A 27,491-nucleotide genomic window follows, 5' to 3' on the forward strand; every position below is an offset into this window, starting at 1 on the left:
GGACAGCAGGACCCTCCCTCCTGACCTCACCCTGGAGCCATGTGGGCCCTCCTGGCTTAGCCCAGCTGCCCCAGAATGGGGTTTATTCTGTTTTCCGATGGGCTTTCATTTCAAGGTGTTCCTGTGAGGATTAGAACCTGGGTCTCCCCCTATTGGGAGCATGGCCCTGCTAGTGTCACCTGCCCTGTTTCCGCACCTGCAGGGTTATCTGCCCTTGGAAGTGCTTTCTCCTTGCTGGTTGTGTGACCGGGGACAATTCTTTACCCTCTCTGTGCCAGTTTTCTCATTTTAAAATGGGGATAACAATACTGCCTGCCCATGAAGTACTCAGAACAAGTGCTGGGAACGGGCTGTTTCTCCTGGCTGCTCTAATTGTTATTGAGGGTCCTGGACCCTAGCTGAAGAAAGCATCTCACCCGTAGGCCCGTCTGTTACAAGTTCTGTCCCTTGGGGCCTCCTCCGGGCCCATATCTGTGTGCCAGGCCTTAGAGCCTGGCATCCGATAGGCCTGGCTGAAGATCCTGGGCAAGCTGTGCATCTGTGGCCAAATTCCCTCACCTCTTTGAGCCTCAGTTTCCTCATCTGTAAGATGGGGGTGACAACAGAAGCCCCCGTCCTTGTGGGCAGAGCACCCGGGTGCTCACCCACACGTTTCCCCCAAACCTGCCGGCCCTGAGGGAACCCTTTGCCTGGAGAACAGGAGTAGAGATGTGGCGGATGAGGCCAAAGGGTCCCCAGGCTGGGAGGTGACAGGCAGCAGGCTGTGCGGCTGTCACACAGACACACACAGCCCTTGTCGGCTGTAGGACCAAGATGGCCAGATCATGGAGTGGGCCTGAGCACGCTCGTGTCATGACGGCACCAGGCGGCAGGTGGCCCCTCAGAGCCCAGTGTCCGCCCTTGGAGCACAGGCCCACCCCAGCAACTGCAGAGCTCTCAGTGCACACCCCGGCCAGGAGACTGTGAGACCACATTTATTCGGCCAGGAGTGGCCTTGTGTACAATTTACAGAGCTCCTTCCCGTACCAGGACCGCCAGCATCGCCAGGGCCCCCAGGCCAGCACCATCCCTGCACCTCTGAGTGCGGGAGGCCAGCGATACTGGCTGCGTGGCAGATGGCCAGGGTACGGATGTCAGGTGGGGGCCGGGAGTGAGCTTGGCCTTAGACCTTCCACATGGAGGGCTGGGATGCCCAACAGGGGAATCCTAGCCCACTCAGAGGTTTCCCAGGTGCCTCCACAGCCCACGGCCCTGCTAGGAGAGCACAGGTGCGAGGGGGGTGCTCCAAGCCCCCTGGGGACCAAGGACCCCTGTCCCGGCCTGGACATCCACCCAGGGAGGGGAAGCTGCCGGAAAAGAAAACGTGCGGGTAGGACCTTCTTCCCCAGAGCCCCTCTGCTGTATGCCCACGTGCCCCCTCTGCATCTGAGTGAGAAGACCTGTTCCCATCCGCCCCACCCCCACCGCACCCCCGCTCTGCTCAAGGAATCCTGAGAGGAAACAGTCTCCCCCAGGGAGGGTCCTGGAGTGAGTCTGACCCCAAATGAACTCTGGGGCCAGGAAGCATGAATATAAATATATATGCTGTGTGTATATATTATATAAACGTATCTGTATATGTATATATGTACATGCACGTCACGAGGGCCGGGGGCCGCTGTGCCCCAGGACGGGGGCTTCTCCGCCTGGTCCAGGACTAGCCTGGCTCCTCCCCAGAAGCATGGCCACCCGGGCACCCCGAAAAGCCTCGGACCAGGCGGCCAGGGGGCCACGACCATCACTTGAGGTTGAGTGTCCAGGTGTTCGGGACGTAGAGGGACTGGGTCTGGCGGGCGCGGCGGGGCGTGGTGTTGAGGGCGTCCACACTCCTGCGGCTGGAGCGCACCACGTCCGCCACGAAGCCGGTGCAGTCGCTGCAGACGTCCTTCAGGACGCAGCCGTGGGTGTAGATGTGCGGGAACTCCTCCTCCACACTCCGCCAGTGGGGCCCCTGCAGGGGTCTGGGGCAGGACGGGGCCGTCAGGGGTCCTCCCGAGTCTCCACATCCCCCCGCGCCCACATCAGGCAGAGCAAAGTCCATCCCGCAGCAGCTCTTCCTTGGGAGGAATTTGGGTCCTGGGCTCTGACCTCTCAGCCCCACCCCACCCCAGCACACAGGCCCCCGCCCAGCTTCCAGGTGACTGTGACACCTGCCCACCACAGGGACGTCACCAAGGGCAGGCACGCACTGGAAGGCGTCTCTTCTCTGTGCCAGCGTGACTTTGGCGGTTGACACCCTCTGAGGACTCTCGAAGCCCAGCGTGTACACGGGAATGTGTGCAAACTTCTTAGACGGCATCTTCATCTGCAACACAGAGAGACACTCCAGGCACCCTGGTCCCCCCGAGCAGCTGCCAACACACAAGATGGAGCATTGCGGCCTGTATGTAATCAGCACTTAACACTGACGAGGTGGTCTCTCTACAGCCAAGTGGCAGCATGAAAAGTAAGGGCTTGAAAATAGTGGTGGTAAAAATCCCTCAAACAGATGATTGTTTCTGGGACGAGGTGTAAAGGGGTGACATCCTTCCAAATATTATCCTTTACCTCTGTGCACACCTGCGTGTATGCAGACACCCCAAGCTGCTATAAAATGAGCCTTTCCAAAAACACTCAAGGAATTTGGGGTGTCAGAAGGAGGACTTTTAGAGAAAGAGACGGGTCTCCTGGCACTGGCCTACTAACACAGAATATTTAATTTTTAAAAAAAGGGACCATTTACAAGGGGCTTTAAAAACTGCAGTTTTGGGAAGTGTAGAAGTGGATCGCTCTGGAGGAAGGAGCTGAAGAGGTGAGTAGTGAGCAGGGATCACCCGACAGGAGACAGCAGAGCCTCTGCCCACCCCCGGACAGGCCCGGTCGGGCCGCAGGACACCTGAGATGTGGGCCCTCGCTCTGACCCCAGGTGGTCCTCACCTTTATGCTGCAGGAACTGCAGACAGCTCTGGAGAGAAAAGAAGAGGGTTTGCAGTGTCAGCTGTGAGGGATCCAGCACCCGCCCGGCACACAGGCGAGGCCAGGCTGTCACTGCCTCCCGCCTGACCCCTGGCCACGTCAGTGCTTTACTTTCATTTTACTCCCAAATCTTGCTTTTCTTTTTACTCAGCTCTGCACCCAAAATACTTCTGCCCCTCCTCGCTGTTGCTGGGGAGCATCTGGTCTGGAGTGGAGGGTACCTGACCCCTCTCTCCACAAGCACTGTCAGAGCCAGAGGGCCCTCAAGTGAGATGCCCATCTTTAAGCAGTGATTAACAGTGTTTATTTCCCATACGTGATTTCAAAAGTAAATGCCTTCTTGTTGTAAAAATTCAAACACTAGAGAGAATTTTAGTTTAGACACGAGTCCTCTCCTGTAAAGCCCATCCTAGAGACGATCCCTCCTATCAGCAGTTTCCATTCTCCATATCTAAGCATAAATTAACAAAAACATACATTTAAAGTAAAAATACAGTAAATGAAATGGGGTATCATGTGTACTATCGTATAAAGATACACCAGGGCTCTTCTCCACATCAGTACAAATTGCCCAAATTCATTTTTTAAAACAAGGGACCATGCACTCTTGCATGGATGTCCCATAATTAATTCGCCATCAACAAACCTCTGTAGTAGTTTGATTTTATTTTACTGTGGTCAGGAAACATACTTTGTATGATATGAATCCTTCCGCATTTTTGAGACTTGTTTTTTGACCCAGAATAGTCAATTTTGGTGCACGTTCCATGTGCACTTGATAAGAACATACATCGCACTGTTCGGGCTAGTTTCTCTAAATGTCGCTTAGATCAAGTTGGTGGTAGTGTCATGCAAACCTCCTAGACCCTTAGGGTTTCGTATCTCTAACTATAAGCATGGATTTAGCTATTTTTCCTTGCAGTCTGTCAATGTTTTGTTCCATGTATATTGAATCTCTTGCTAGGTGTGGAAAATGTTCAGGATTATTTCCTCCTTTTAGTGTTATGAAATGAACTCCTTTAACTCTGATAATACTCTTTACTCCATAGTCTACTTTGTATCATATTAATATATCAAGTCAAGCTTTCTTTAGACTAATGTTGGTGTGGTGTATCTTTCTCCACCCACCTCCCTCCAACCAGTTTGTGACTTTTATTTAATGTACATGTCTTGGGAATTCCATGGCGGTACAGTGGTTAGGACTCCATGCTTGGGTTTGCAGGGGGCTTGGGTTTGATCCCTGGTCGGGGAACTAAGATCCTGCAAGCCGTGCAGCGTAACCAAAAAATAAAATTAAATTAAAAAGAAATTACATGTCTTGTAGACAGCAGATTGTCTCGCTTTCTTTATTCAATCCGAGAAACTCTGCCTTTTAATTGGATTGTTTACACCATTTACGTTTAATGTAATTGTTGATATAATTGAGTTTAAGTCTATCATCTTGTGATTTGTTTTCTTTTTGTCCTATTTGTTCTTTGTTCCCTTTTCCTGTTTATGCTTTCTGTATTGAGTGTTTTTTATGATTCCATTTTATCTTCTTTGTTGACATACAAGCCATTCCAGTGGTTGCTTTTGGGCTCATAGGATAGTCTTTAACTTATCACAGTCTTCCTTCAAGTAATATTTTACCATCTCATATAAAAACTTATAACAGCATACTTACAGTCCTCCATCTCTGGTCTTAATGCTACTGTTATATTTTTTTACTTACAGATATGTGATAACCCCCAAAATACATTTTTATTAATTATTTGCATGCCTGGTAATCTTTGATTGGATGATGGACACTGAATTTTACCTTGTTGGGTGCTGGATATTGGTTTACCTTTTAAAGAGGTATAAGAAGATAATCTTATATGTTAGGAGTTGCTGTTCCTAGTGCTCTTATTGCTTTGTGTACATTCAGGTCTCCATCTGGTGTCACTTTCCATCTACGTGGCAGACCTCATTTAACATTTGTTCCAGTGTGGGTCTGCTGGTGAAGAATTTTTTTGGCTTCTGTATTTCTGGAAATCTTTACTTTTGCCTCTTGCTGGGTACAGAATTCTAGATTGACCGTTTTTTTTTTCTTCTTCTTTCAGTACCTTAAAGATGTTGTTCCACTGACATCTTGCCTGCAATGTTTTGATGAGGAACCTGCAGTCATCTTTCTCTTTCTCTGTACATAACATGTCTTTATTTGCTGACTGACTTTAGGAATTTCTCTTTATCACCGGTTTTGATCAATTTAATTATTATGTGTCTTGGTGTGATTTTATTCATATTTCTTGTGCTTGGGGTTCACTGAGTTTCTTGTAGGTTTATATTTTTCATCAAATTTGGAACACCTTTTTAGCTGTTATTTCTTCAAATACTTTTTCTGCCCCCACATCTTTGGGAACTTTAATTACACCTATATTAGGCTTCTTAATGTTATCCCACAGCTTGCCAACACATTTTTCATTTTCAAATTATTTTTTCTCTCAGTGTTTTTGTTTTGGATAATTTTGTTTTGGATAGTTTCTATTGCTAGGTCTTCAAGTTAACTAATCTTTTCTTCTGCACATTCCTCTGAATGTCTAACCTGCTATAAATCATCCAGTGTAATTTTCATCCCAAACATTCCAGCTTTCATGTCTAGAGGTTCGATTTGTCTCTCCTTTACCTTTTCCATGTCTTTAACTTTGGCAGCATATGAAATGCAGTTCAAAACTTTTAATGTCCACAGGACTTCCCTGGTGGTCCAGTGGTTAAGACTCCGCACTTCCACTGCAGGGGGCGCGGGGTTCAATCTCTGGTTGGGGAACTCAAATCCCGCATGCTGTGCGGTGTGGCCAAAAAAACAAAAACAAAAAACCTTCCAATGTCCTTATCTGCTAACCCTAAAATGTGTGTCAGTTCTGGGTGATGTGGGTCATGGGTCATGTTCCCCTGCTTCTTGACATGCCTGGTAATGTTTGATTGGATGCCAGGCGTTTTATCTTGCTGGCTGCTGGATATATTTTTATTCCTATTCTTGAGTTCTACTCTGGGAAGCCGTCAGGATACTTGGGAATAGTTTGGTCCTTTCTGGTCTTGCTTTTGTGATTTGTTAGTTCTGGAGCAGTGCTCAGTCTAGGGGCACTTATTCTCGCTAATGAGGCAAGACCTTCCTGTGTATTCCACTCAGCAGCCATGAATCACAACTTTCCACCATGGCTGGTGGGAATAGACACTATTCCTGGTACTGTTCCTTTAAACCCTTAGGACAGGGTCAGTCAACTTTTCCTGTAAAAGCTCAGATAGTCAACATTTTAGGTGTGACTAAATGAATAATAAACAGATGGGTGTGGCTGTGTTCCAAAAAAACTTTATTTATAAAATAGGCAGTGGGCCAGATTTAGCTCATGGGCTGGAGTTTGCCAATCTGTGCTTCAAGATGATTCCTTCCAAACCCTCAGTAATTTCCTTGCGTGTATGTGCTGATCAGAACTCTGAACACTCAAGGGGGACCTTCTGCAGGTCTCTTGAGACCTGCTTCCTGGAGGACTCTCTCCAGAGGGGAGAACACTAGCTGCCCGGGTGCCCTCGTTCTCAGCTTTAGCTCCTCCACCCCAGGAGCTGAATAGGCTCCGAGTCCAGAGTTGAAGCCGTCCTAGGATAGAGCTCACCCTGTCTGCTTCCCGTTGGTTGCTTGATACCCGATGTCTTGAGAACCAGTGTTTCATGTCTTTGAGGGTTTTTTTTCTTTCTTTTTGGCTGTTTCATGCGGAAGATGCCTGTTCTGCTTCCTGTTACCCCACCTTGGCTGAAAGTGGGGGCTGCTCAGCTGTTACGATTAGATAAAAAATTCTGTCCCTTCCTTGCACAACTCAGTGCCTGACAGATCGTCCTCAGAATCGCAGGAAGCTCTACTAGACAGAAGCCTAGAGGCTTCTTACCCCTCCTTCCCATGTTAATTCACAGCCAAGGTGCATTCAGAAGGCTCACTCACCTCTTGCAAAAGAGACAGGTGGACGGCCAGGAGAACAGTGGGAACTTGGTCCGGCAGCAGCAGCAAATCTGTATGGAAAGCCCTGGTTAGAGCCCAGTTTTGTCCAGAACTCGCCAGGCCCGGTCCTGCCCTCGCCTGCCCCAACCCCGGGCCCCTCACCTTCCCCTTCTTCAGACTGCTGAAGAGCTCCTTATTCTGCAGGAACTTCTCCATCTCGGCCTTCACCAGCACACGGCGCACGTCCATCACCTCCTCCACCGTCAGAGCCAGGCTCTCCACGGGGTGGCTGAACTCCTATGGCAGGAGGCCCGAGGGGCCGGTCTCAGGCTCTCAGGGCATCTCCATAAGTTCCCCTCTTCCCGGAGGACCCTGGCACCTCCCTGGCCTCGGTCCACCAAGCCCAGCAGCTCCATAAAACGCCCCGCTCCTCAGCTCGGCCACGCCAGGGAGCCATACCGCTCCCTGGGACTTCTCTGTGCATGGCTACAGGCAAGGCTTCTCTGACCTGGCCCCGCCCACCCCACCGGCCAACCCCCAGCCCGTCGATGGCCTCGTTGCACACGTAACCCTTCAGCCCATCCCACCTTCGTCCGCAGTGCTCCCAGACCTGAAGCATCTGCCTCCAGCCTTGCTCCCCACCTGCCAACACCAGGCCAGTCAGAGCCAGCCAGAGTCCCAATGCCCACTGCCCTTCCTCCTGGAACCCTCCCCCGCTCCCACCTCCCTCCCAGCGCCAACCATCCACTGCGACTCCGGGTCTGCCAGTCAGGTGGTTGCACCTGTCCACCTCGTCATAAGCGCCCGGCCCTTTGGGCCGCCATGATGAGTACACCCTGTCCTAGCCCCCAGGGGAACAGTCCTGTGTTCTTAGCACAGAACTCCGTCTCTCAAAGCATCAGCAAGGTGCCCTGTGGCCCCCCAGGCACCTCACTGTTCTCATCGCATTTGATAAAATCATGCACCAGGGTTCAGGTCCAAGTGGGGACCTCAAAACGTCAGCCACTGTTAGCTCTTCACAATGAAAAGTCAGACAAAATTCACAGCCAATGAAACGGAGGCGCCGAGAGGGAGCGGCACAGAGTCAAGACCTGAGAAAGTGCTCTCCAGTGTCACCAGGCTGCCTTCCAGGCACAGGGCGATGGGCTTCTCACCTGTCCTGAGCCCCCAGAGGTGGAACTGGGCTGTCCCCTTAGCAAGGCCCCTCTCCGGCCCCGGGGGCCGCAGTACCCAGAAGGTCCAGGGGGCGGCAGCAAAGCCCAACCTGCCCAGGTTGGGTGGCTGGAGCGCGGAGCCCGCACACCACTGAGGGGAGCCCTCACCCCTCCTGAGCCCAGCTGGCACACCAGCCCAACACAGCCACCTTGGACCACCGCGCCTTCGTCACTCACCAGCCACTCGGAGGCCCCAGGCCTGTCCTCGACTGAGCCCAGGTCACTGCGTGGCGGGGAGCTGGGGTCATGCCGGGACTGGACGCTGACAGAACCTGGTAGAAGAGCCGGGGGCTGTCAGGACAACCTGCAGGTGTTCTGGCGTTGGACAGCTGTGCCCAGGGAAGGGGGAGATGGCCCTCCAGGCAGCAGGAGGTGATGGTGCGGTGGTTTTCTGGGGGTGAGGGGTCTAGTAGAGGACACATCACCCACATCGAGGGCCTATGCAGTGCGGCAGGCCAGAGGGGCCCGTATCTGAGCCCCATGATGGGGCCGTGGCAGCCTTGGTCAGCGCCCCTCACCACCCTTTGCCTGGAGACCCAGAGGGGCAGAGAGGGTCGGAGGGGTAAGAGGGGGTCCACCTCCACCATGGGGGTACAGTGAGGTACGGAATGCCTGGCCTGGACCTCTTCACACCAGGAGTGAGTCATAGCCACCACATGAGACCATCCCGAGAGGGGCCAGAAAGCAACACAGGGGCTCAAGGTGACCCTGAGGGGAGAGAAGGGCCTGGCCATGCCTGGTGGGAGGCACTGGGCAGGGTGGCAACCCTGTGACCCGGGGAACTTGGTGGGGCCCAGCCTTCACCACGGAGGGGACCAACTAACCCTGCATGGCCAGCAGAACCGTACCGTCCTGCATGCTGACCGATGGGGAAAGGGCGGGGCTCGTGACAAAACCCAGGGCACTGGTCAGGCTCCAGAGTGGTGTGTGCTACTCTGTGGGCACGTCTCCATTGACAGAAACACTAGAAGGATCTGTCAATCGTCCATCCATCCAGCTTTCTTTCTATACACCAATATGTCAACGGCAATTATCCCTAGGTAATAGAATGACGGGAACTTTTTTTTAAAGTTTTACAATGAGTATGTATTACTAATTTAATAAAGTTTCAAAAGGTGGGGGATGGCTGCCTGGGGTGATAAATACCCTTCCTGCAGGTGTGAGCTCCCTGTACCCTCTGAAGCCGCTGGGACCGGGCAGGGGCAAAGGGCGCCCGCAGGAGGGTGCCCAGGGAAGGGAGGGCAGCACCCACCTGGCTCCTGGGCGCTGGGCGTCCAGGACTGCACGCTGTCCGCACGCGGCCGAGCCCATTCCAGGCCTCCAGGGGGCTGTAGGCCAGAGGTCACCTCGCTCCGGAGCTGGGCCAGGTCGTGCTCCGAGAAAGAGCGGTCTCGCCTCAGTGTCACCTCCCCACACGGCGACTCTTCCTCCTGCGAACACGCCAGCTGGCACCTCCCTGACCTCTCTGCCCGCCAGCGCCTCCTGCCGGTCCTTGGACCAAGGTGTCAGGCACAGGGGCCTCCACTACACACTGCCCAGGCCAGGGGGAGGCGGGTGCCTCAAAAACCACACCCTGGTCTGCGGCTCCTGGAAAGTCCTGGGAGGGCAGGTCTGGGGGGCAGGTGGGGCCCGTGGACGTGGCCACCACCCTGGTCTCTGGGCTCAGAGGGCAGCAGCCAGGATGCAGAGCCCCGCTGGGACATGCTGGCTTTTCACCTCTGAGGGGGGCTGCCCAGCTTCCCAGCCCCAGGAGGACGGAGCACTCTGCTTTAGACCTTTCTGTGCAGAGGCCACAGTGGTCCAAGGCCACCGTCCCAGTGACCCTTCTGAGCCGCCAAGATGGGAAAGGGTCCTGAGCCCGGCCATGCTTGCCCCCAGGGCAGACCCAGCCCCACAGCAGGACACCGGCTTCAAAGCAGGGCGCGCCCCACAGAGCTGGACGCCGGATGGACGCTGGCTGTGTCCTTGCCCCCTCCCTCCTCCCCTCCTCCTCCCCCTCCCCCCCTCCTCCTCAGTCTCTCTTCAGGAACCCGTGGGCTCTGACCTCGGATATGTTCATCTCCTCCATCTCAGCCAATGTGGGCGCCTTGAGCAGGACCCGGGGCCGCTGGCGCTGGGCACTGCTCCCGGCATCCGTGATGGACAGGTTGATGCAGGAAGTGGACTTGACGTCCCCAGAGCAGGCGTTGAGGATGCAGGGCAGAGAGCCGAACCCTGGGGCAGGCAGCAGGTAAGGCAGGACAGGACAGGACGGGTTGGGGGGTGGAGGGGAGGCAAGGGGCAGAGGAGGGGGTGTCCCGTGCTCACCCCGCTCACCACGCCCATCCCAGTGCCTGTCCTCCACGGGGCGCAGCCTGCGTTCCTGCTTGATCTCCTCCAGGATCTTCTCATGCAGCGTTCTCTGTTTCTGGGGTAAGGGGCGAAGCCTTCTCTCTGAGACCTGCAGGGGGTGTGGCAGCGCCAGGTGGGGGCCGACTCCCAAGCTGGGGAGGAACCCTGCATGAGGAATCCGGAGCCCACGGCATCACAAGGTCGGACATGGAGGCCCTGTGTGCTCCTGGGGCAGTGAGCGCCCCAGAACCAACCTTCCAAACGCCCCAAGGGAGCCGGTACCTGCTTCAGCGGAGGCCGGGAGCGGATGAAGTCCAGGATAAGTTCGTGGGCATCCTTCTTCACCCTGGGAGGGATGTCCCCGTTGACCTGTGTGTGGGGTGAGGGCAGCAAGGCTAAGGGCCCACCTGCCAGGGCTGTGGCCTTGAGAGGGGCTCATGCAGCCATGGGCAGCGCCTGGGCCTCACTCCAGCCTCCTTCTCAGTGGCTGTGCGGCCGTGGCCTTCAAGGCCTGACCACAGGCTTTCCCTGCATCTCAGATTCTTCATGTGGAAATGGGGGTTAGTGGCACCAGCTCAAAGGGTTGTCATGACGATGAAATTAACTCGCACGTTTAAGATTCTCAGCGATGCTGGCACACAGCAGGGGCTATGTGAGCGTTAAATGCGACAATCCGGCAGCCTCAGCTCCTGCCCCTGGTCCCCTTCTCCCTGCCCTTGTCACACTGTGTCCCTGAAAGGACCATGCACCACGTGACTCCGGGCCACGTCTGCCCCAGTTCAGTGGCCAGCACACCAAGCAGGGGCTCCAGCGAGCAGAGGGGGGCTGAACGTGGACCCCCTTCAACACGGCCTACCATGACCTTGAGTAGCCCACCATGACCTTGAGAGGCCCACCATGACCTAGAGAGACCCACCATGACCTTCAGAGGCCCACCATGACCTTGAAGGGCCCACCATGACCTAGAGAGGCCCACCATGACCTTGAGGGGCCCACCATGACCTTGAGGGGCACACCATGGCCTAGAGAGGCCCACCATGACCTTGAGGGGCCCACCATGACCTTGAGGGGCGCACCATGACCTTGCGCAGCTTGTAGTTCCTGGCGCGGATGTCCTGCATCAGCATCTCGAAGGGGGTGAGCTGGAACTCTGTGGGCAGGGAGTTGAACTCCTGCTCCTGCACCTTCTTCAGCTTCACTCCGTGGCGCAGCTCCCGCATGAGCTGGACCCAGAGTCGGGCCTGGGGCCCCGAGAAGATGAAAATGGCCCTTAGCCCCGGGCAGGGCTCCCGGGCTGTGCCCCCGGCCAGCGGGGGCCACGTCTTACCCAGTCCGTGCGCCCCAGGCTGTCGAGCTCCATCAGGGGCTTTTCTGACTGCGGCTCATCCTCCCGAAGCTTCTGCAGCATCTGTAAGTCCAGGAGAAAGGGGAGAAGAGCAGCTGTGGGGATGTGGGCCCTGCTGGCCTGTCTCCCACATGGGCTACTGGTCCACCAGCTACAAAAGGGACAAGTGGGCATTTTGGACAAGGCTTTGGGGCTCAGAAAGATATCTGGGGGAACCAGGCCATCAGCCTTGGAGCCCCACGGGAACACTGGAGTCCCACTGGCTATCTGTGGCCGCATCTCCCAGGCAAGGGCAGGGGAGAAAGCACAACCTCCACGTAGCACCCACAGTACCTCCTGGCTGCAGTAGAATCTGCCCCCTTCCCTCACTGATCCCCCCCACTGAGGGCTTCAGGCCTCAGCTCACAGGGCCCCCGGGCCCCACGCACACCCACCCTCATGGGGCACCCTCGGCCGCTTCTCTGCACAGGATCCCATCTGCAGTTGTACCTCTATCTGCTGCTTTGATTGTTGTCTGAATGGTTGGCTCCATGAGGCCAGAACCACGATTTCTGTTTTTGCTTTTGTTTTTTTATCTTAGTGTTTCTGGCTCCTAGCACTGTGTGAGACACGTGCTAGGTCTTAAACATTGGTTGAATGAATAAATGAATCAATAAATGGGTAGTTGGATGGGTGGGTGGACAGCCGAGAGGGTGAGTTACTCAGCAGGCCAAGGCAAACAGTCACAGGGATGGACTTCACGGCCTGGGGAAAATGCTGCCATCACGGTGAGGCCCCAGAAGGATGCCGGGGATCGTGGGGCAGCTGTTCTGTGCTGAGAATCTGGGAAGAAGCTGCTAGGTTCGCTGCCCTGATCTTCGCAGCAGCTGCCTTTCTTCCTCCAATCTTCCTCCCTGGAGAAGCAGCTGCCTTTGGCGCACAGCCTCGCCCTCCCCATCCCCCAAATCAGACAGAACCGGTTACCCTGGCTTTCACCCCAAGCCACTTGCCAAACTGCTTTGGACGCTCTAGAAAACTCTGCCAAGTCTCTGAGAAGCACAAGGTGTGTGATTCTAAAAATAGACCTGCGTGTGACCTGGCGGTCTCTGCAAAGGGCAGGAAGGTGGGTCTCCTGTCATTCCTGGAGTATCTCTACCTGCCCCCTGAGTAGGCTGTTTCTGCCCCAAATGCCAGCCCAGCTGCGCCCCACCAACAGCCTCCCTCTCACCACCTCCTCCAATTTCCCAGACTTCTCTTGGGTCAACTGCTTGAAGTCTAGAGCTGTTTGCTCCTAAAACAAAGAGCTTTTATTGCTTGGGTAAGGAATTGACCTCAGCAACAGGACAGGTGACAGAAAAGCATTAGGACCATCCACAATGAGAGCACTGGAAGGACATCTCTGAGATGCCGGGGAAGCGTGGGGAGGGAAGAAGGGGGATGGGGCTTCGGAGGCACAGGCTGTGCAGAGGGGCCACCCCCCCTTGGGCTACGATTGGGCTGTAGATGAGGGCCAAGTGGCTCAAGGAGCATCTGAATTGTCCTGCGCTGGGTCCCAGGCCCATCGATCAAAACAACCCTGAGAGCCTGCTCGAGCTCAGAGCCAGAGGAGCTGTGCAGGAACGCTTCCTGGTCAGAGGAAACGAGAGACACGTGCCCACAAAGGGCCAGGGTGGAATCAGGGACCAGCAGCAGTTAATTCCAAAAATACCTCCCGACCTCTCCAAAAATCTCTGCTTTTTCTCATCTGTGAAATGCTGGTGGAAGGCAGGGGTCCCTGTGGGCTGTGACCCCCGTTTCAAGGAAACACCTCAGTTCCTGCCAAGGGAGAGGCTGGGAGAGCTGGGGCGGAGACTGTCACCTCCTGTGACTTTGAGACCACGAAGAAGCAGAGCAGCCCCGGGAGAAGGCCAGCTGGGAGCCGGGTCAGGCCCCCTCTGCTCTGTACTAGCTGTGGCGTGGGGCAAGGACACAGCCTCTCAGAGGCTTTCCAACTGCTCATCCGGAAAAAGGGTGATAACCACGGAGGGAGGCAGAGGGGAACAGCAGACTGTCACCAGCAGGGCAAACACCTGGGCGACTGTCCTCTCACTGAACTGCCCACCTCCCCAAAGCTCCAGCACGCTGGCACCTCTGCATGGGTCCTGGGCCGCCCTCTGCACCCTATTTTCGGAAGGAACCATCACCTGGGCAGGTGAGCCGGAGGCAGGAGGCACAGCCCCTTTTGCAGATGCAAACATGGGGATCCGAGAAGTTAATAACTAACTTAGAGGCAACAGGAGTGAGGTCACGTGGCAAAGGTGCCACTTATATAAGTTTCTGAGCCTCAGGTCCCTCCTGTGCAAAACCGGGTACGCAGGAGGTGTGCGGGTTAAGCTAAAACCTACAAAGCGTTCAGGGCACTCCCACACAGAGCGAGCTGCGAGCCGAGGAGTTCCACCCCCTGTGGACGGACAGAGGGACACAGGGAAGGAGGCAGGGACTGGGGAGGGACAGCCTGGCCCCGCCCTCCTGGCCCCGCCTCTGCGGGTGGAGGCGCCTTCACGGCCCCACCCCTTGCTCCACCCGCCCCCACGTGCCCCGTCTGCCTCGCCCTCAGCCCCTGCTAGGCGCTCCCATGTCCTTGGTCCCTACGGCCTGGGCGTCGCCCAGTCTCCACTCACTTCCTTGGCCTCCCGGACCCTGGCGAGGAAGGCACGCAGCTCCAGCGTCTCCACGAAGAGTGCGCGGCACACGGCCTGGTAGTGGGTCTGAGCGCCCCGGGGCTCGGTCAGGCGCGCGGCGCACAGGCGCATGGCCTGTGTGAACGTGCGCACGGCGCGGGGGCCGCCCTCGGCCTCCTCCTCCTCCTCGGGGGCCCCGTAGCCCTCGTCGGCTGCCCCGCCACCGCCATCGTCGTCGCAGTCGCTGTTGGCCATGAGGTCGATGAGCCGCTCCAGCTGCGGGCTGAGCTCGCGCTCCACGTGCTCCGCCAGCCCCCAGTCCAGCGCGCGGTAGATGGCGAAGCCCAGCGACTGAACCACCTGCGGGACAGGGGCCCGCGGTCACAAACAGGCAGGGAGGGCACACACGAACTGGAGGGGTGCCGGTAGGGGGCCGGCGGCGGGCCGGGGTCCCAGCTGCCGCAGGAGAAGGTCACCACCGCGCGGCTTCTAATGGTGAAATGGAACAGCAGCTGTCCTCCCTGGGGATGCGCCCAGGGTCACCCAAACGGGGAACAGGGTGCTCCCCGTGCAGCACAGCCACTGTGGAAAACCGTGTGGCAAGTTCTTGTAATCCAACACGCTTTTGCCACGGGACTGCAGCTCCTCTCTGGGGAATTGAACCAAGAGAGAGGAAAAACGTGTATCCACGCTAGTCGTGAGCTGGGCAGCCGTGTGGAGCCCTGACCCCCGTGCACAGCCCAGAGCCAGAACTCCAGGCTGCTGGGCTCCGCATACAAATCTACAGTCCCCAAGGGCAGGCCCACGGCTCCCAGCCGGCATGGGGGGTGGAGGTTGCAGCAGCATAGGAACGTTGGAAAAGGTCTGTGTTCTTGAGTACAGTGTCGCTTACATGGTATACACGTTGGTCAGAACTCACCAAATGTGAGTTACCCCAACGGCTTTGTTTAAAAAAAGACAGGCAACCTAGTGAAACATTAGCTTTTCATATGCTGTAACAGTATATTTTAAATCAGAAGAGAAAGACTAGCTTATTCGATAAAGTTTGACACTGGAACTCACAAAAAGCAAGATCCCCTCCCTTCAGTATTTTAAGCTGCATGTAAATTTCAGTGTATGTAAATTTAACCTGAAAAAGAAAAACCTAAAAAGTAATTGTACCTGAGGACGGGGAGCAGGGTGGGGTCACCAGGGTGGGGTGGGAAGGGGCGGGGCCCGCAGGGAACAGGTGTGTCCTTAGCTGCGGGGGGCCCACCATGCTATTCTGCTGGCTTTGTATATGCTTGAAATTCTTTCTCCATAATAAGTTTTTTTTAATTAATTAATCAATTAATTTTTGGCTGCGTTGGGTCCTTGTTGCTGCGCGCAGGCTTTCTCTAGTTGCGGCGAGTGGGGGCTACTCTTAGTCACGTTGCGCGGGCTTCTCACTGTGCCAGCTTCTCTTGTTGCAGAGCACGGGCTCTAGGCACGCGGGCTTCAGTAGTTGTGGCACATGGGCTCAATAGTTGTGGCACGTGGGCTCAGTAGTTGTGGCTCGCGAGCTTTAGCTGCTCCACGGCATGTGGGATCTTCCCAGACCAGGGCATGAACCTGTGTCCCCTGCATTGGCAGGCGGACTCTTAACCACTGTGCCAGCAGGGAAGCCCCATAATAAGTTTTTTAAAAAGTGGATTAGCATATTAGAAACATGAGTCCTGCGGTAGAGAGACCTCTCCACTCTGCTTTCAATTTTACTTGGTGGGGAACCCTGTTTTCACAGACTGCCATTAACATCTAGGAAGCCAGGTTCTGTGGAAGACAGTCATCTGTCCCAGTGCCGTGTGCACCCCACAGTGGCCCTGGGACGCGGGTCTGCTCGACAGGGAGGCACCAAGGGGAAAGCAGTTCCACGCCAGCCAGTGGCGCAGCTGAGCCTAAGAAATAAGAATGAGGAAGCTGGACTTCTCTGGTGGCGCAGTGGTTAAGAATCCGCCTGCCAATGCAGGGGACACGGGTTCGAGCCCTGGTCCGGGAAGATCCCACATGCCGCGGAGCAGCTAAGCCCGCGAGCCACAACTACTGAGCCCGCATGCCACAACTACTGAAGTCCGTGCGCCTAGAGCCCGTGCTCCACAACGAGAAGCCACCACAGTGAGAATCATGTGCACTGCAACGAAGAGTAGCTCCCGCTCGCCGCAACTAGAGAAAGCCCACGCGCAGCAACGAAGACCCAACGCAGCCAAAAATAAATAAATAAATCCTTAAAAAAAAAAAAAAAAAAAAGACTAAGGAAGCTGCATCCAGTGTGCACCGCACTTTGTTTTTGTGTTTGAAACTGCTTTCGTGGTTTCCCTTGAGGACAATGATGCAGAACATACACACATGCCAAGATGACAACAGCTCTTTGCCACTCAACCTTGCCACAAGCCTTGAGGTAACCTCTGGTTTCACAGGTGGGGCAGAGACACAGAACGGCACAGGATGGCCGCGCTGGCCTGGGGGTCGGGTTGGCCTGCAGCCGGTGCCCAGACCTTGTGCCACGGACAGAGCTGCACCCTCACCAGGCACGTGCGGGCCACCTGGCCTCCGGGGCCCTTCTGGCCTCTCCTCTTCTTTCCTGAGATCCTACCCCCCTGGGCCCCAAGGGAGTGGGCTGGAGCAGAGCTGAAGGACAGGCGCGAGTGTCAGTGCTGTGCAGGGGACAGGGCACGAGAACAGGCCTTCCCTGTCCTGCAGAAACGCCTCCGAAGACACCCTGAGCCTGGAGGGGGCCTAGGGGCGTAAGCCTGGCTCGGGACACTGGACGCGTGGGAAGAGCAAGGGCCCAGTGGGAGAAAAGTTCCAGCAAAAGTCAACAACACTCCCAGCCTGGAGATGTCTTATCTCTGCCTCAGGAGGCGAGCGTCAGACCTAGCTCCAAGTCGCGCCCTAGAACCATGAGTCAGAGGCCCAAAGGCCGAAGGCCGGCCACATCTGACAGGTGACCGAAGGGCCAGGCCGTGGCTGGTGCAGTCCCTGCGGCAGTGGGATCTCCAGAAAGCGCCTGGATGCCCCTCAGGACCGCTGGGTGGGCGAGGGCCCCACTTTACACAAGTTTCCAGCGGTCCTTTCTTGGCTCAGAGGTAGGGGCCAGGAAGGAGATGGTAGGGGGGAGTGAACTCCACTCCCACCCCCCCGGGGGGACCTCACAGCCCCCGCCAACCACAGGGGTGGCCCTGACTCGGTCTCTCCGAGGGAGGCCCCTGTGCCCCATGGGTGGGGTAGGCAGCAAAGCTCCCCTGCTCCAGCGCAGCACAGCCGGCCACCCACCCAGCCTCCCCCGTGGTCCTGGTCGCAGGCCCGTGCGGCATCACATCAGTGGAAGGGTTAACTCCACTGCAGTCTCTTATCTGATAGCTGCTCCTTAAAAGCTTCTCAGAGGCAAAGACCACCGGCTTCCCCATAAGGAAAAACCTGGGCAGCCAGCCAAGAGCCTCAGAACCCTGAACCCCGCCTGCCCGGGCAGCGTGGGAACCAGGCACCCGCAGGCCCAGTGGGCCAGCCCCAGGGACCGGCCCGAGTAACCGAAGGGCCAGTGTGAGAATCTAGGCAAACCGCATGGGAGACTGCCCTGCCCCACTTCCTCGGGTGGGGCTCTCAGGCTGATTGATGAGGCTCCAGGCAGAACGGTGCAGACTAGACCCCTACATACAGAGTTCCTTGTAAATAGTTTCAAAACTGCTAACAAGAGGCCTCCTTTGGAGCGGGAGGTCGTGAACACAAGTCTATTCGAGGCCTGCGGGCAGCAGGGCAGCCCCGGCAGCAGGAGCCGGCAAGCAGTGAAATCGGTTCTTGGAAACGCATGGCTGGGTTTTTCCCCCTCAAATTCCAGAAAACTGTATAGCACAGAGTTCACGGCAATCCTACGGGAAATCCATGCTGTGTAAACAGCAGGGCACCCACCCCAGCCAGAGGGGTATCTTATCACTGACATTATTAAGAATGGCCAGCATGGGGCGACGGGCAAATGTCAGAAGACTTGGGGATGGTTTTATTGTCTCTGCATTCTACACAGCGAACCACACAGCCTCGTTTGGCCTGTGCCCACACCCTTGCTCTAACACTGTGTTTAATATATAAATATGTACTTGCACAAAACTGGTTTTCATAAGGCAGGAGGATGATAAACATCAAATTCAATTACCTGCGGGCGGGCGGATGGGACGGGAGACACAGGAAGAGGTCCTGCCGGTGAGGTTTGCGTTCTGGGTTGGATGGGGGCTCCGGGACATTGGTTGTGGGCTGCTTTTCCTGTTTGTCCCCCAGACCCAATTCCTGTCCAACACTCTGTGACCAGGGGGCCCCGGAGACCACATCACCTTTGCCCTTCCTCCTCCCTCGGGTCAGTGTGAGGCCCCTCCAGGAGCCCGGGGGTCGCAGGGGAGAGGGAGGGAGGTACATCACTCCCCCTGAACCTCGGGCCCACCGCGTCCACACCACCCTGGCGGGCTCCCCCATCACCGCCTGCCCTCTGGGCTCAATCTCCCTATCAAGCCCTTCCACTAAGCCACTGAGCATTTATCTGCGTCCTGCCTCATGGGAACAACTGTATAACTTTAAGTGCGTTATACAAGACACCTAACTTTTAACGTGTAGAGTTTGTTTTTAAAGTACCTGGGCTTCCGAGCTGGCCGGTGACACCATCGCTGTGGACTCTGCAAGGGGAAAGAAGAGGCAGTCGGGACCAGCGTCAGCGGCCCTGGGACCCGACACACGGGGCCGGCCCCCACCCCCCACTGGCCCCCCACCAGGAGCACACAGCGCATCGCCCAAGGTCTCCATCAGAAACCAGAAAGCTGAGCCGTCAGTCACTGGACGGACACCAACAAGGCCCAGCTCCCGGCTGGACACCAGGCGAGCCGTGCAGCCCTGCCCCAGGGGCGGAGGGGCGGCTGGCAAAGACAGCCCCTGCTCGCCCTGCACAGCGACCACTCGGAGAGGGCAGCCAACAGGGCCACGGAGTCCATCCTGCCCCCTCGGGAAGCAAGGCTGGGGGCACGAGTGAAAGGGGAGAGAGGAAGTAGCCAGGGGCCAGCTCGGGTCAGCCAGGCCCAGGGAAAGCCCTCACGGTCGGAAGCCGCACACCCCCAAATCAGAGCTAGATGAGAAACCCAGACGCAGTGGAAAGGGCAGGCCTTGCTCCAGAGTTCCCGACAGCTGCGCTGGGTCAGCTGGCGTCTGGCCACCACCTCTGGGGATTTCTCCGCAGACTGTCTCTGCCAGAGACTCAGAGTCCCTGGGACGAAACCCAGGTGCTGAACTGGGCTCTAAGTATTTTATTAGGTTTATCGTTAAACATGGCACTGAGTTGGCATGTTTACAAGTACTCAGTTGTGTAACCGGTATACAGCCCAGGAGGTAGATGGTTCTCGTACCCATTTCACAGATGAGGAAACAGAGGCCCAAGGGAGTAAGCTCGTTTGCCCCAAGTTGTCACAGCTAGTAAGTGGTGGTGCCAGCTGTGGCCAGGCTGGGGGACCCCAGAATCTATGCTCCAGTCACTCCCTGAGCCACCCCCGGGCCTCCCAAGAGGCCAGGCTGGACGAGACACAGAAAACCCACCTCCTTCCACCACCTTCCTTGAATAAGGCACGCAGAACTGTGTTAGGCTATGAAGTTTAGCTGCCTTAAATTGAGGTGGAAAAAAAACACAAACCGTTGGGCTTCCCTGGTGGCGCAGTGGTTGAGAGTCCGCCTGCCGATGCAGGGGACACGGGTTCGTGCCCCGGTCCGGGAAGATCCCACATGCCACGGAGCAGCTGGGCCCATGTGAGCCCAGTGAGCCATGGCCGCTGAGCGTGCGCGTCTGGAGCCTGTGCTCCGCAACGGGAGAGGCCACAACAGAGAGGCCCGCATACCGCAAAAAAAAAAACAAAAAAAACCCAAACCGTGAAATTCTCTGCTAAGCAAACCTGCTGACTCTGCAAATATTTTCAAACCGCCATCAAAAGGCAGGAAGATCGCCAAAGACAAAGGGCGTTTGTGTCGGGCTGGTCCATTAAATAATGGCAGACACTGCAGCCCAGCATCAGTGGAGTTAGTGCAACAGTGAGCATTAACTCCCAGCGAGCAGCTGGCCGTATACAGGTGTTGGATGGTCAGTAAAAGCCTGTAGCTGTGAACGGCGGCCATGGAAGGTGCGAGGGATCACACTTGACAAAGGTGCTTCCTGGAGGTGCCAGGGCCCCGAGTTTCCCTGATTTCAAGGGGGCAGGGGGCAGCCAACCCTCAGCGCCCATCACAACCCAGCACAGTCTGGAAGGTGAGTGTTCACCAGCCCAGTTGTATTTTAAGTCGCAAGGACTGGGGGGCCCCACGGTGGTTCCGTGCCCAGCGCTTTGCTGCAGAGCTAGCAGATGACTTACCGTGGCTGCAGCCGGCACAGACTCCTCGTGGAGGCTGGCGCCACGCCTCCCTCTTTACAGAGGAGGAAACTGGAGCTCAGAGAGATACAGAGATTTACCAAGACCACACAGCTAACAAAAGGTGGAGCTGGGGCTTCCGGGCGGAGCTGACACAGTGGTGGGCACCCTGTGCTCAGGCGCCCTGGGCTCAGGACAGGCCCATCTGCCCAGTTACAGGGGTGCCAACTCCAAGCCACCTCCTCCTTGACTGGGCCGTACCCGGAGGCCAAACTCCCTCCCAGGAGTCTAACAGGATCGCAGCGAAACCCTAGCATCTGACACTCACTGGCATATCTGCTTAGATGGCCACGTCCTGGGACCAGAGTAACCAGTGCCCAGTGCTCCGTTTGTGGGAGCCACACTAATACCTCGGCCCCCACAGCGTGGCCCTGGCACTGAACCGTTGATGCTGTCCCGGGGACCAAGGACCCCTTCTGCATGAAGACCTGGGTAGCAGGAGTGGGGCCCTACAGTGGCAGAGAGGCTGGGCTGCATACCCCATGAGCGAAGCCTCCAGGGCACACGGGTCCCCCAGGGACCCCAAAGACCTGAAGCCTCTCCTAGAAGCATGGGGCAGAACTGGCAAAGGGCCGGGTGGGCTGAGCGTACCGTGGGGTCATTTGTCATGGGACCCCAGGCATAGGCATCTCACAGGTGTCCCAACAGGGAACACAGCTTGTCGAGGGACTGCCTTCCTGTGAGGTAATCCTTGCTCAGAGGTGAGACTAAATCTCCATGCTATCTACAAGCACACCAGCTCACACAGTCACACCCTGCCCGCGCCTGCACACGCACGCACGCACGCACGCACGCACGCCCACCTGCCCCATGCAGTGCCTTCAGCCCTCGGCCCCATTTTCTGAAGGGGGTGCTTGGTGTTCTCTGCAGCGGAGGATGTTTCCCATCAAGAACTGTGCAGTGGAGCAGCACCCAGGCCCCTGACTCCCGCAGTCCTGCTCTGGGCCCAGCACGTGAACTTGCAGGAGCTGCTTCCCTAGCTGTGTCTGGGGAGGTGCACAGGGGACCGGGATCACAGCCCACAAGCCAGTGCCTCCGGGGCCAGGTATGCCCCAAGGCTCCCCAAACATCCACATGGCCTCTGGGGCAGTTGCTATCAAAGCCCCACTGCACAGAGAATGAAACTGAGGCACCCAGAGGCCTAAGTAACTTCCCGAGGTCAGGCAGGGGTGGACGCAAGCTAAGGCTGAGTCTACTTGCCAGCGCCGTCCCCACCTCTCCCCGAGGGTGACTGCATGGCTGCTTTGCTTCCTGAGCCTCAGTGTTCTCGTCTGTAGGATGGGCTCACAGCAGTGCTTCCCTCGCTCCCCGTCTCCCAGGATGGCAAGGTGGAGCCGCTGCATCCCGGACCATATCTTAACTGTGTGACCCCACAGGAGCAAAGGGCCCAGGAGGACCGCTGCGTGACAGCAAGGGTGCATGGTAGCTTTGGTGGGGGGGTCAAGCTTTGGTGGGGGCAAAGGGCCCAGGAGGACCCTGCGTGACAGCAAGGGTGCGTGGTAGCTTTGGTGGGGGGGGTCAAGAAGCAGGAGACAAAAGCCATACGGGAAGGACCTGGTTCAAAGAAAATGTTTCAACCAGAAACACTCTGGCTGCCAGGAGGAGATTCAGCGAAGTATGCTCTCCTCGGAAGCAGGATTTCATCTTTCCAGCCAGCCCCTACTCTCCTCTCACTGCTGGACACTCAGCCCTCACCTGTATGTCCATCTGTGTGGAGAGCCACTTAAAAAGACACAGGTGGGACTTCCCTGGTGGTGCCGTGGTTAAGAACCTGCCTGCCAATGCAGGGGACATGGGTTTGAGCCCTGGTCTGGGAAGATCCCACATGCTGCAGAGCAGCTAAGCCCGTGCACCACAACTACTGAGCCTGCGCTACAACTACTGAGCCTGCACTCTAAAGCCCACGAGCCACATCTACTGAGCCCACGTGCCACAACTAACGAAGCCTGCGTGCCTACAGCCCGTGCTCCGCAACAAGAGGAGCTACCGCAATGAGAAGCCCGCGCGCCGCAACGAAGAGTAGCCCCCGCTCGCCGCAACTAGAGAAAGCCCGCGCAGAGCAACGAAGACCCAACGCAGCCAAAAATAAATACAATTTTAAAAAAATATATAGGCAAGCTATAAAGACAGTCCCTGGTCACTCAGGAGGCGATCTCCCAGTGAGGCCCAGCAAGTCCACCTTGAGGGCCCGGAGCCCACAGGACACGCAGGGTTGCCTGGAACACCAGGGGTCCCCCTTCAGCTCCTGGGAAGGGACGTGCTGGGCCAGGAGGCGTGGGAAGGGGCATCTCCAGTGAGCACAGACGGCCCCACGTACACACACAGTGACAGCAGCGCAGAAACAGCAGCACATGTGTCTCTGTGTCTGTGTGCACAGATCCCTGGGCCCAGGGTGATGTGGGCTCCATACTGATGTTCCCTCATGAGTCCTCCCCACTCCCTGGGCATGTGCCACTCTCAGCCCAGTTTATGCAGGAGAAGTGGGGGCCCCAGCACTGCTACTTCTCCACCTACTGGGCTGGAGGTAAAGAGGTAGATAGAGAACCGGGCCCCATGAAGCTCATGACACAGGGGTGCCGAGGTCCAACACAGGACAAACTAAATGGTCTCGGTGTTTGGCACTCAGGGCTGCACGCGAGGTGAACTGGGAAGGCCTCGCCTCTAGGCAGCGGTGGGCTGCACGGGGGAAGCTTCACCCTGGAGACAGGGCCCGGTGCTTGGTGTCAGGGGGGCGGGCCTGGAAGGGCCAGTGGCCTCAGAACTACAGGCAGGAAAGGGCAGAGTGGGAAGAGGGGTGCAGGGGCAGGTGTGACCTGGCGGACAGGTCGCATGAGCACCCAAGCGTGAAGAGAGGGGCCTGTGAAAAATTCCAGCATCAAAACTGACAAGAAAAACCCCCAGAAAAGCAGGGCAATGTGTAAATTAGCGTAAGCAGAGTAGAGAAGGCCGGAGGTGAAAGGAACCCCATCGACACCCTGCGCCCACCCTCCACCTGCCCAAGGGGGTTTTCACGGTGGAGAGCCTGGTGCCTGGAGAAAAGTATGCTGTTTCCCCGCAAATGTCGGCTGGGAGGATGGGAGGTCTCAGGCAAGGTGACAGCCGAGAGATGCTTTGGAGCAGGCAGTGTCCTGGCGGGCCTGCCCTGGAGGCATCAGGCAGACAAATGCCACTGAAAGTGTCCCAGGACCACTGACCACTGGCCACGCTGCATGAACGGGCTTTGCCTCAGAGGACGGTCAGCACACGCACTGCAGAGATGCCTGATGGACTTTCTTGCCTCAATTTAAAAACAAAACAAAACACCCTTCCCCATCAGGAGGTTTTAATAATGGCCTCTTAAAAATAACTTCACTGTTAGGGCTTCCCTGGTGGCGCAGTGGTTAAGGATCCGCCTGCTAAGGCAGGGGACGGGTTCGAGCCCTGGTCTGGGAAGATCCCACATGTCGCGGAGCGGCTAAGCCCGTGTGCCACAACTACGGAGCCTGCGCTCTAGAGCCCGCGAGCCACAGCTACTGAGCCCGCGAGCCACAAATACTGAAACCCACGCACATGGAGCCCGTGCTCCGCGAAGAAAGAAGCCACCGCAATGAAAGCCCGCGTGCAGCAACGAAGACCCAATGCAGCCGTAAATTAATTAATTTAAAAAATATTAAAAAAAAATAACTTCACTGTTAACATGTTTTTCCATTTTCCCACTTGAAAAAGGGGGCTTCCAAGCAGTTATGAAGAAGTCTTCAGACTTGCCGACTAGGAAGTTTACTCGAGTAAGCTTCCCCTGCTTAGCTGGAAGTGGGAAGTATTCCCACTCCTATGCTAAAGTAATAGTACTCCTCCACACCTCCGGCCCCCCGCAAGTCAGGTTTAGTTTGGTTGTTGATGTCTTTCCTTTTTTCTTCTTTTTGGCCACGCAGCATGTGCGATCTTAGTTCCCTGACCAGGGGTCAAACCTGCTCCCCCTGCAGTGGAAGCACAGAGTCTCAACCTCTGGACCGCCAGGGAAGTCCCTGGTTGTTGCTTTCTTTAAAGTTATTTTAAACGTTGACTTAATGCCTACATTTACCAGAACTTCCTGAGGGAGGATGGGAACCTTCTTCTCAACTGCGATTACAGCACGAGATAAACACGCATCTTTCAGTGAATCCAGTAATCACTCAAGTCCCAGAGAAACGCTGGGTTAGCTACCTTAGGGAGACAGCTGGTCTAAAGTTTCAGCTGATTCACAAAAGCTCAACAGGGACAGAAGAGAAAGTTCAGGGTAATCTATTTTTCTTAACCTTTAAAGAGGCAGCAAGTCAAAAACCTCATCCACCTTTACAAGACGTGTTTATGGACAGAAACCAAAGATCCTGTCTAAGGGAAAATGAAATTGGGCCCCTCTGTGTCGTGGGCTGGGACGTCCCCATACAGGTCAGTGGAGAGTGGCCACACGTGAGCTTTGAAGCGCAGCCTTGGATTTCCAGTCGACCTGTATGAAGGCAGCACAAGCGCCGCTGGGCCTGCAGGGACCAGGAAGAAGGGGCTGACACATCGCCGGGGCTGGAGAAGTGGACAGAACCAGATGACCGCTGCACCCGAGGATGGCCCTTGTGGTCCACTGTGGAGAGTACTGACCCCACAGTCAGAGATGCAGGGACCCCTCAGCTCTGCACCTGACTGGTGGCAAACCACTTACCACTCTGTGCCTCAGTTTCCCCATCTTTAAAATCAGAGGGTCAGACCAGGCAGGCCCATTATAGTCCTGTACTGCTCTGCGGTGCCAGAAGCCACCCCCTGGGTTACACTGTGTGCCTTCAGGGATGAGGAGGGCCACAGGGAAGGTCTTTTAAGGAGGACATACAGCTTTACGAGAAAAGCTCTTGGTGAATATGCAGACTCCAGGGCCCCCCCGATGACGAGAGGCCATCCTGTATCGTGCTCTCAGCCCAGCCTTTGAAGACAGTGGACACAGGCATTGAGAGAATCAGGGCTAAATCCAAATCCTGCCGCTTCCTGTGTGACTATGGGTAAGCCTGAGCCTCAGCTTACCCGACTGTAAAATGGGAACAGTACTGTTTGGGTCCAGCTCTTATTATTTTCTCCTGTCAAGTAAGTGTTTTTGTGGAAAATAGAGCAACTCTCAAGTGTCACACAGCTGAGGTGTTAAGGGAGGTGGGAGCAGGGTTCAGAGATGAGAAGGAGCTTGTGGAGAAATAGTGTCGGTCGTAGTGGGTGGGAGAGGTTCCGCGGACCCCTCCCTGTTACCAAAGGAGCTGTCGCTTCTGGCTAGCTTTGCCCTGGTCCTTCCCAGACCTCCATGAGTTTGCCCATGGATTTCTGCAAACCCACCCCCTCCAGCACACACAGCTGGCCTGTGTGCTTCCCCAAGGGTATCACTTTGGGGGGTAATATCGTCATATGCTCCGTCCCAGCACTCTGCTTCTCCAGGAAGAAAACTTTTTTCTTAAAGAGGCTACAAATCACTTAAACTCATCATTCTCCATAGACTTCAAGTACCTTTCAAGGGCTTCATTGTTGGTTCCCGTTCATGGTTCACAGCAGAACACTAAGCAAGTTGTTCCCAAATTTTACACATTCTCTGTTAAATCCTCATACCCACGGAAAACGAGCCCGAGGAAAACGTGTTTCCTTTCGTGCCTAAGCGCCTGTCCTGTACCTACCAGTCCAACAAGGATCCACACCACCAGTCACTGGGTGGGAAGGTCTGAGGGTTGCAGACCCCCAGAGGAAAAAGGAAGCAGCCCAGGTGGGGAGAACCGCGGTAGGAGGGGCAGAGTCCAGTCTCCCTGCTGAAGGGCCTCAGGCAAGGAGCCAAAGCCCCCTCCCTCCTCTCCAGCCAGCAGCGGGCCCTGACGTTAAGATGGGTTTCAGGTGGGGGGAATCCAGGAAAAGGGGGGGTGAGGTTCCCAGGTCGAGAGAGTGACTTTTATGTCTAGCAGAGGGAAAGAGGAAAAGCAGGGGCAAGGGGCGGAGGTCCGCGTCCCAGCGGAGAGTTGCTGGGGCCTCCCAATCCAGAAAGGGGAGAGGAGGAAGGAGGGCCTTCCAGTCTCGTAGAGAGAGAAGGCGGAGGAGGGGCCCCCAGTGCGGCAGAGGGAGGGCGCGGAAATGGGAGAGGTCGGCGGGTCCAGAGAGGGAAGGCGCCAGAAGCGGGGCGCCGGGTCCGGGTCCAGGTCCAGCAAAGGGAGGGAGGGTCTCAGCCCCTCCCCGCGAGCGGACACCGCCCCCAGCCACCGGCCTCACCAGCCGCGCCGGGCTCCCGCTGCGCGCTGACCGAGCCGTCCCTGCGCAGGAGGATGTCCGCTGTGTCCCGGATGCGCCGCCGGCCGCCCGGCGCGCCCCGCAGCCCGCGACAGCACTGGAAGCACACGGCCCACGCCTGCTCCTCGTTGATGGGCTGCTCGTACGCCTTCAGCACCTCCTCCAGGGACAGCTCCCACGGTTCTGGCCGCCCAGCGCCCCCGGCCCGCTCGCCCGCTGCCGCGTTGCCGCTGGAGCTGCCGGCCCGGGCCATGGCCGCCCCATCATCGCCGCCTGCGCGCCCAGCCCGTTTCCATAACAGCCGCGCCAGGGCCGACGCGCCCG

General features: G+C 56.5%; 1 protein-coding gene across 3 annotated transcripts; it reads right to left on the reverse strand.

Annotated features, from left to right (window-relative positions):
- Positions 1 to 1,679: 1,679 nt before the first annotated feature.
- Positions 1,680 to 27,444, reverse strand: SPIRE2 (spire type actin nucleation factor 2). 3 transcript variants are annotated; one of them, XM_082862290.1, is made up of 15 exons: positions 27,150 to 27,444; positions 19,105 to 19,145; positions 14,473 to 14,832; positions 11,816 to 11,896; positions 11,565 to 11,729; positions 10,771 to 10,857; positions 10,474 to 10,597; positions 10,202 to 10,371; positions 9,410 to 9,587; positions 8,335 to 8,429; positions 7,106 to 7,240; positions 6,947 to 7,014; positions 2,956 to 2,983; positions 2,229 to 2,344; positions 1,680 to 2,000 (listed from the first exon to the last, which is right to left on the reverse strand). In XM_082862290.1, the coding sequence occupies exons 1-15, from the start codon at positions 27,418 to 27,420 to the stop codon at positions 1,778 to 1,780; spliced, it is 2,142 nt and encodes a 713-aa protein (XP_082718416.1). In that variant the 5' UTR covers positions 27,421 to 27,444; the 3' UTR covers positions 1,680 to 1,777. The 3 variants fall into 3 exon arrangements, with proteins under 3 accessions (XP_082718416.1, XP_082718415.1, XP_082718414.1); XM_082862289.1 differs by having other exon boundaries at positions 10,465 to 10,597; XM_082862288.1 differs by having other exon boundaries at positions 10,202 to 10,597.
- Positions 27,445 to 27,491: the final 47 nt, after the last annotated feature.

This window comes from Leucopleurus acutus (genome assembly GCF_964270905.1).
Source record: "Leucopleurus acutus genome assembly, chromosome: 20".
Lineage (NCBI taxonomy): Eukaryota > Metazoa > Chordata > Mammalia > Artiodactyla > Delphinidae > Leucopleurus > Leucopleurus acutus.

What these genes read in the sequence shown, in the direction of transcription:
- SPIRE2 (XM_082862288.1), bottom strand. Translation starts at nt 27,420, where the DNA reads ATGGCCCGGGCCGGCAGCTCCAGCGGCAACGCGGCAGCGGGCGAGCGG. An exon ending in CCCGGCCTCCGCTGAAGCAG is followed by an intron (nt 10,598 to 10,770) that starts GTACCGGCTCCC and finishes CACCCCCTGCAG; the next exon opens with GTCTCAGAGAGAAGGCTTCG. An exon ending in CTGGGGCCTCCGAGTGGCTG is followed by an intron (nt 7,241 to 8,334) that starts GTGAGTGACGAA and finishes CTCCTGCCATAG; the next exon opens with GAGTTCAGCCACCCCGTGGA.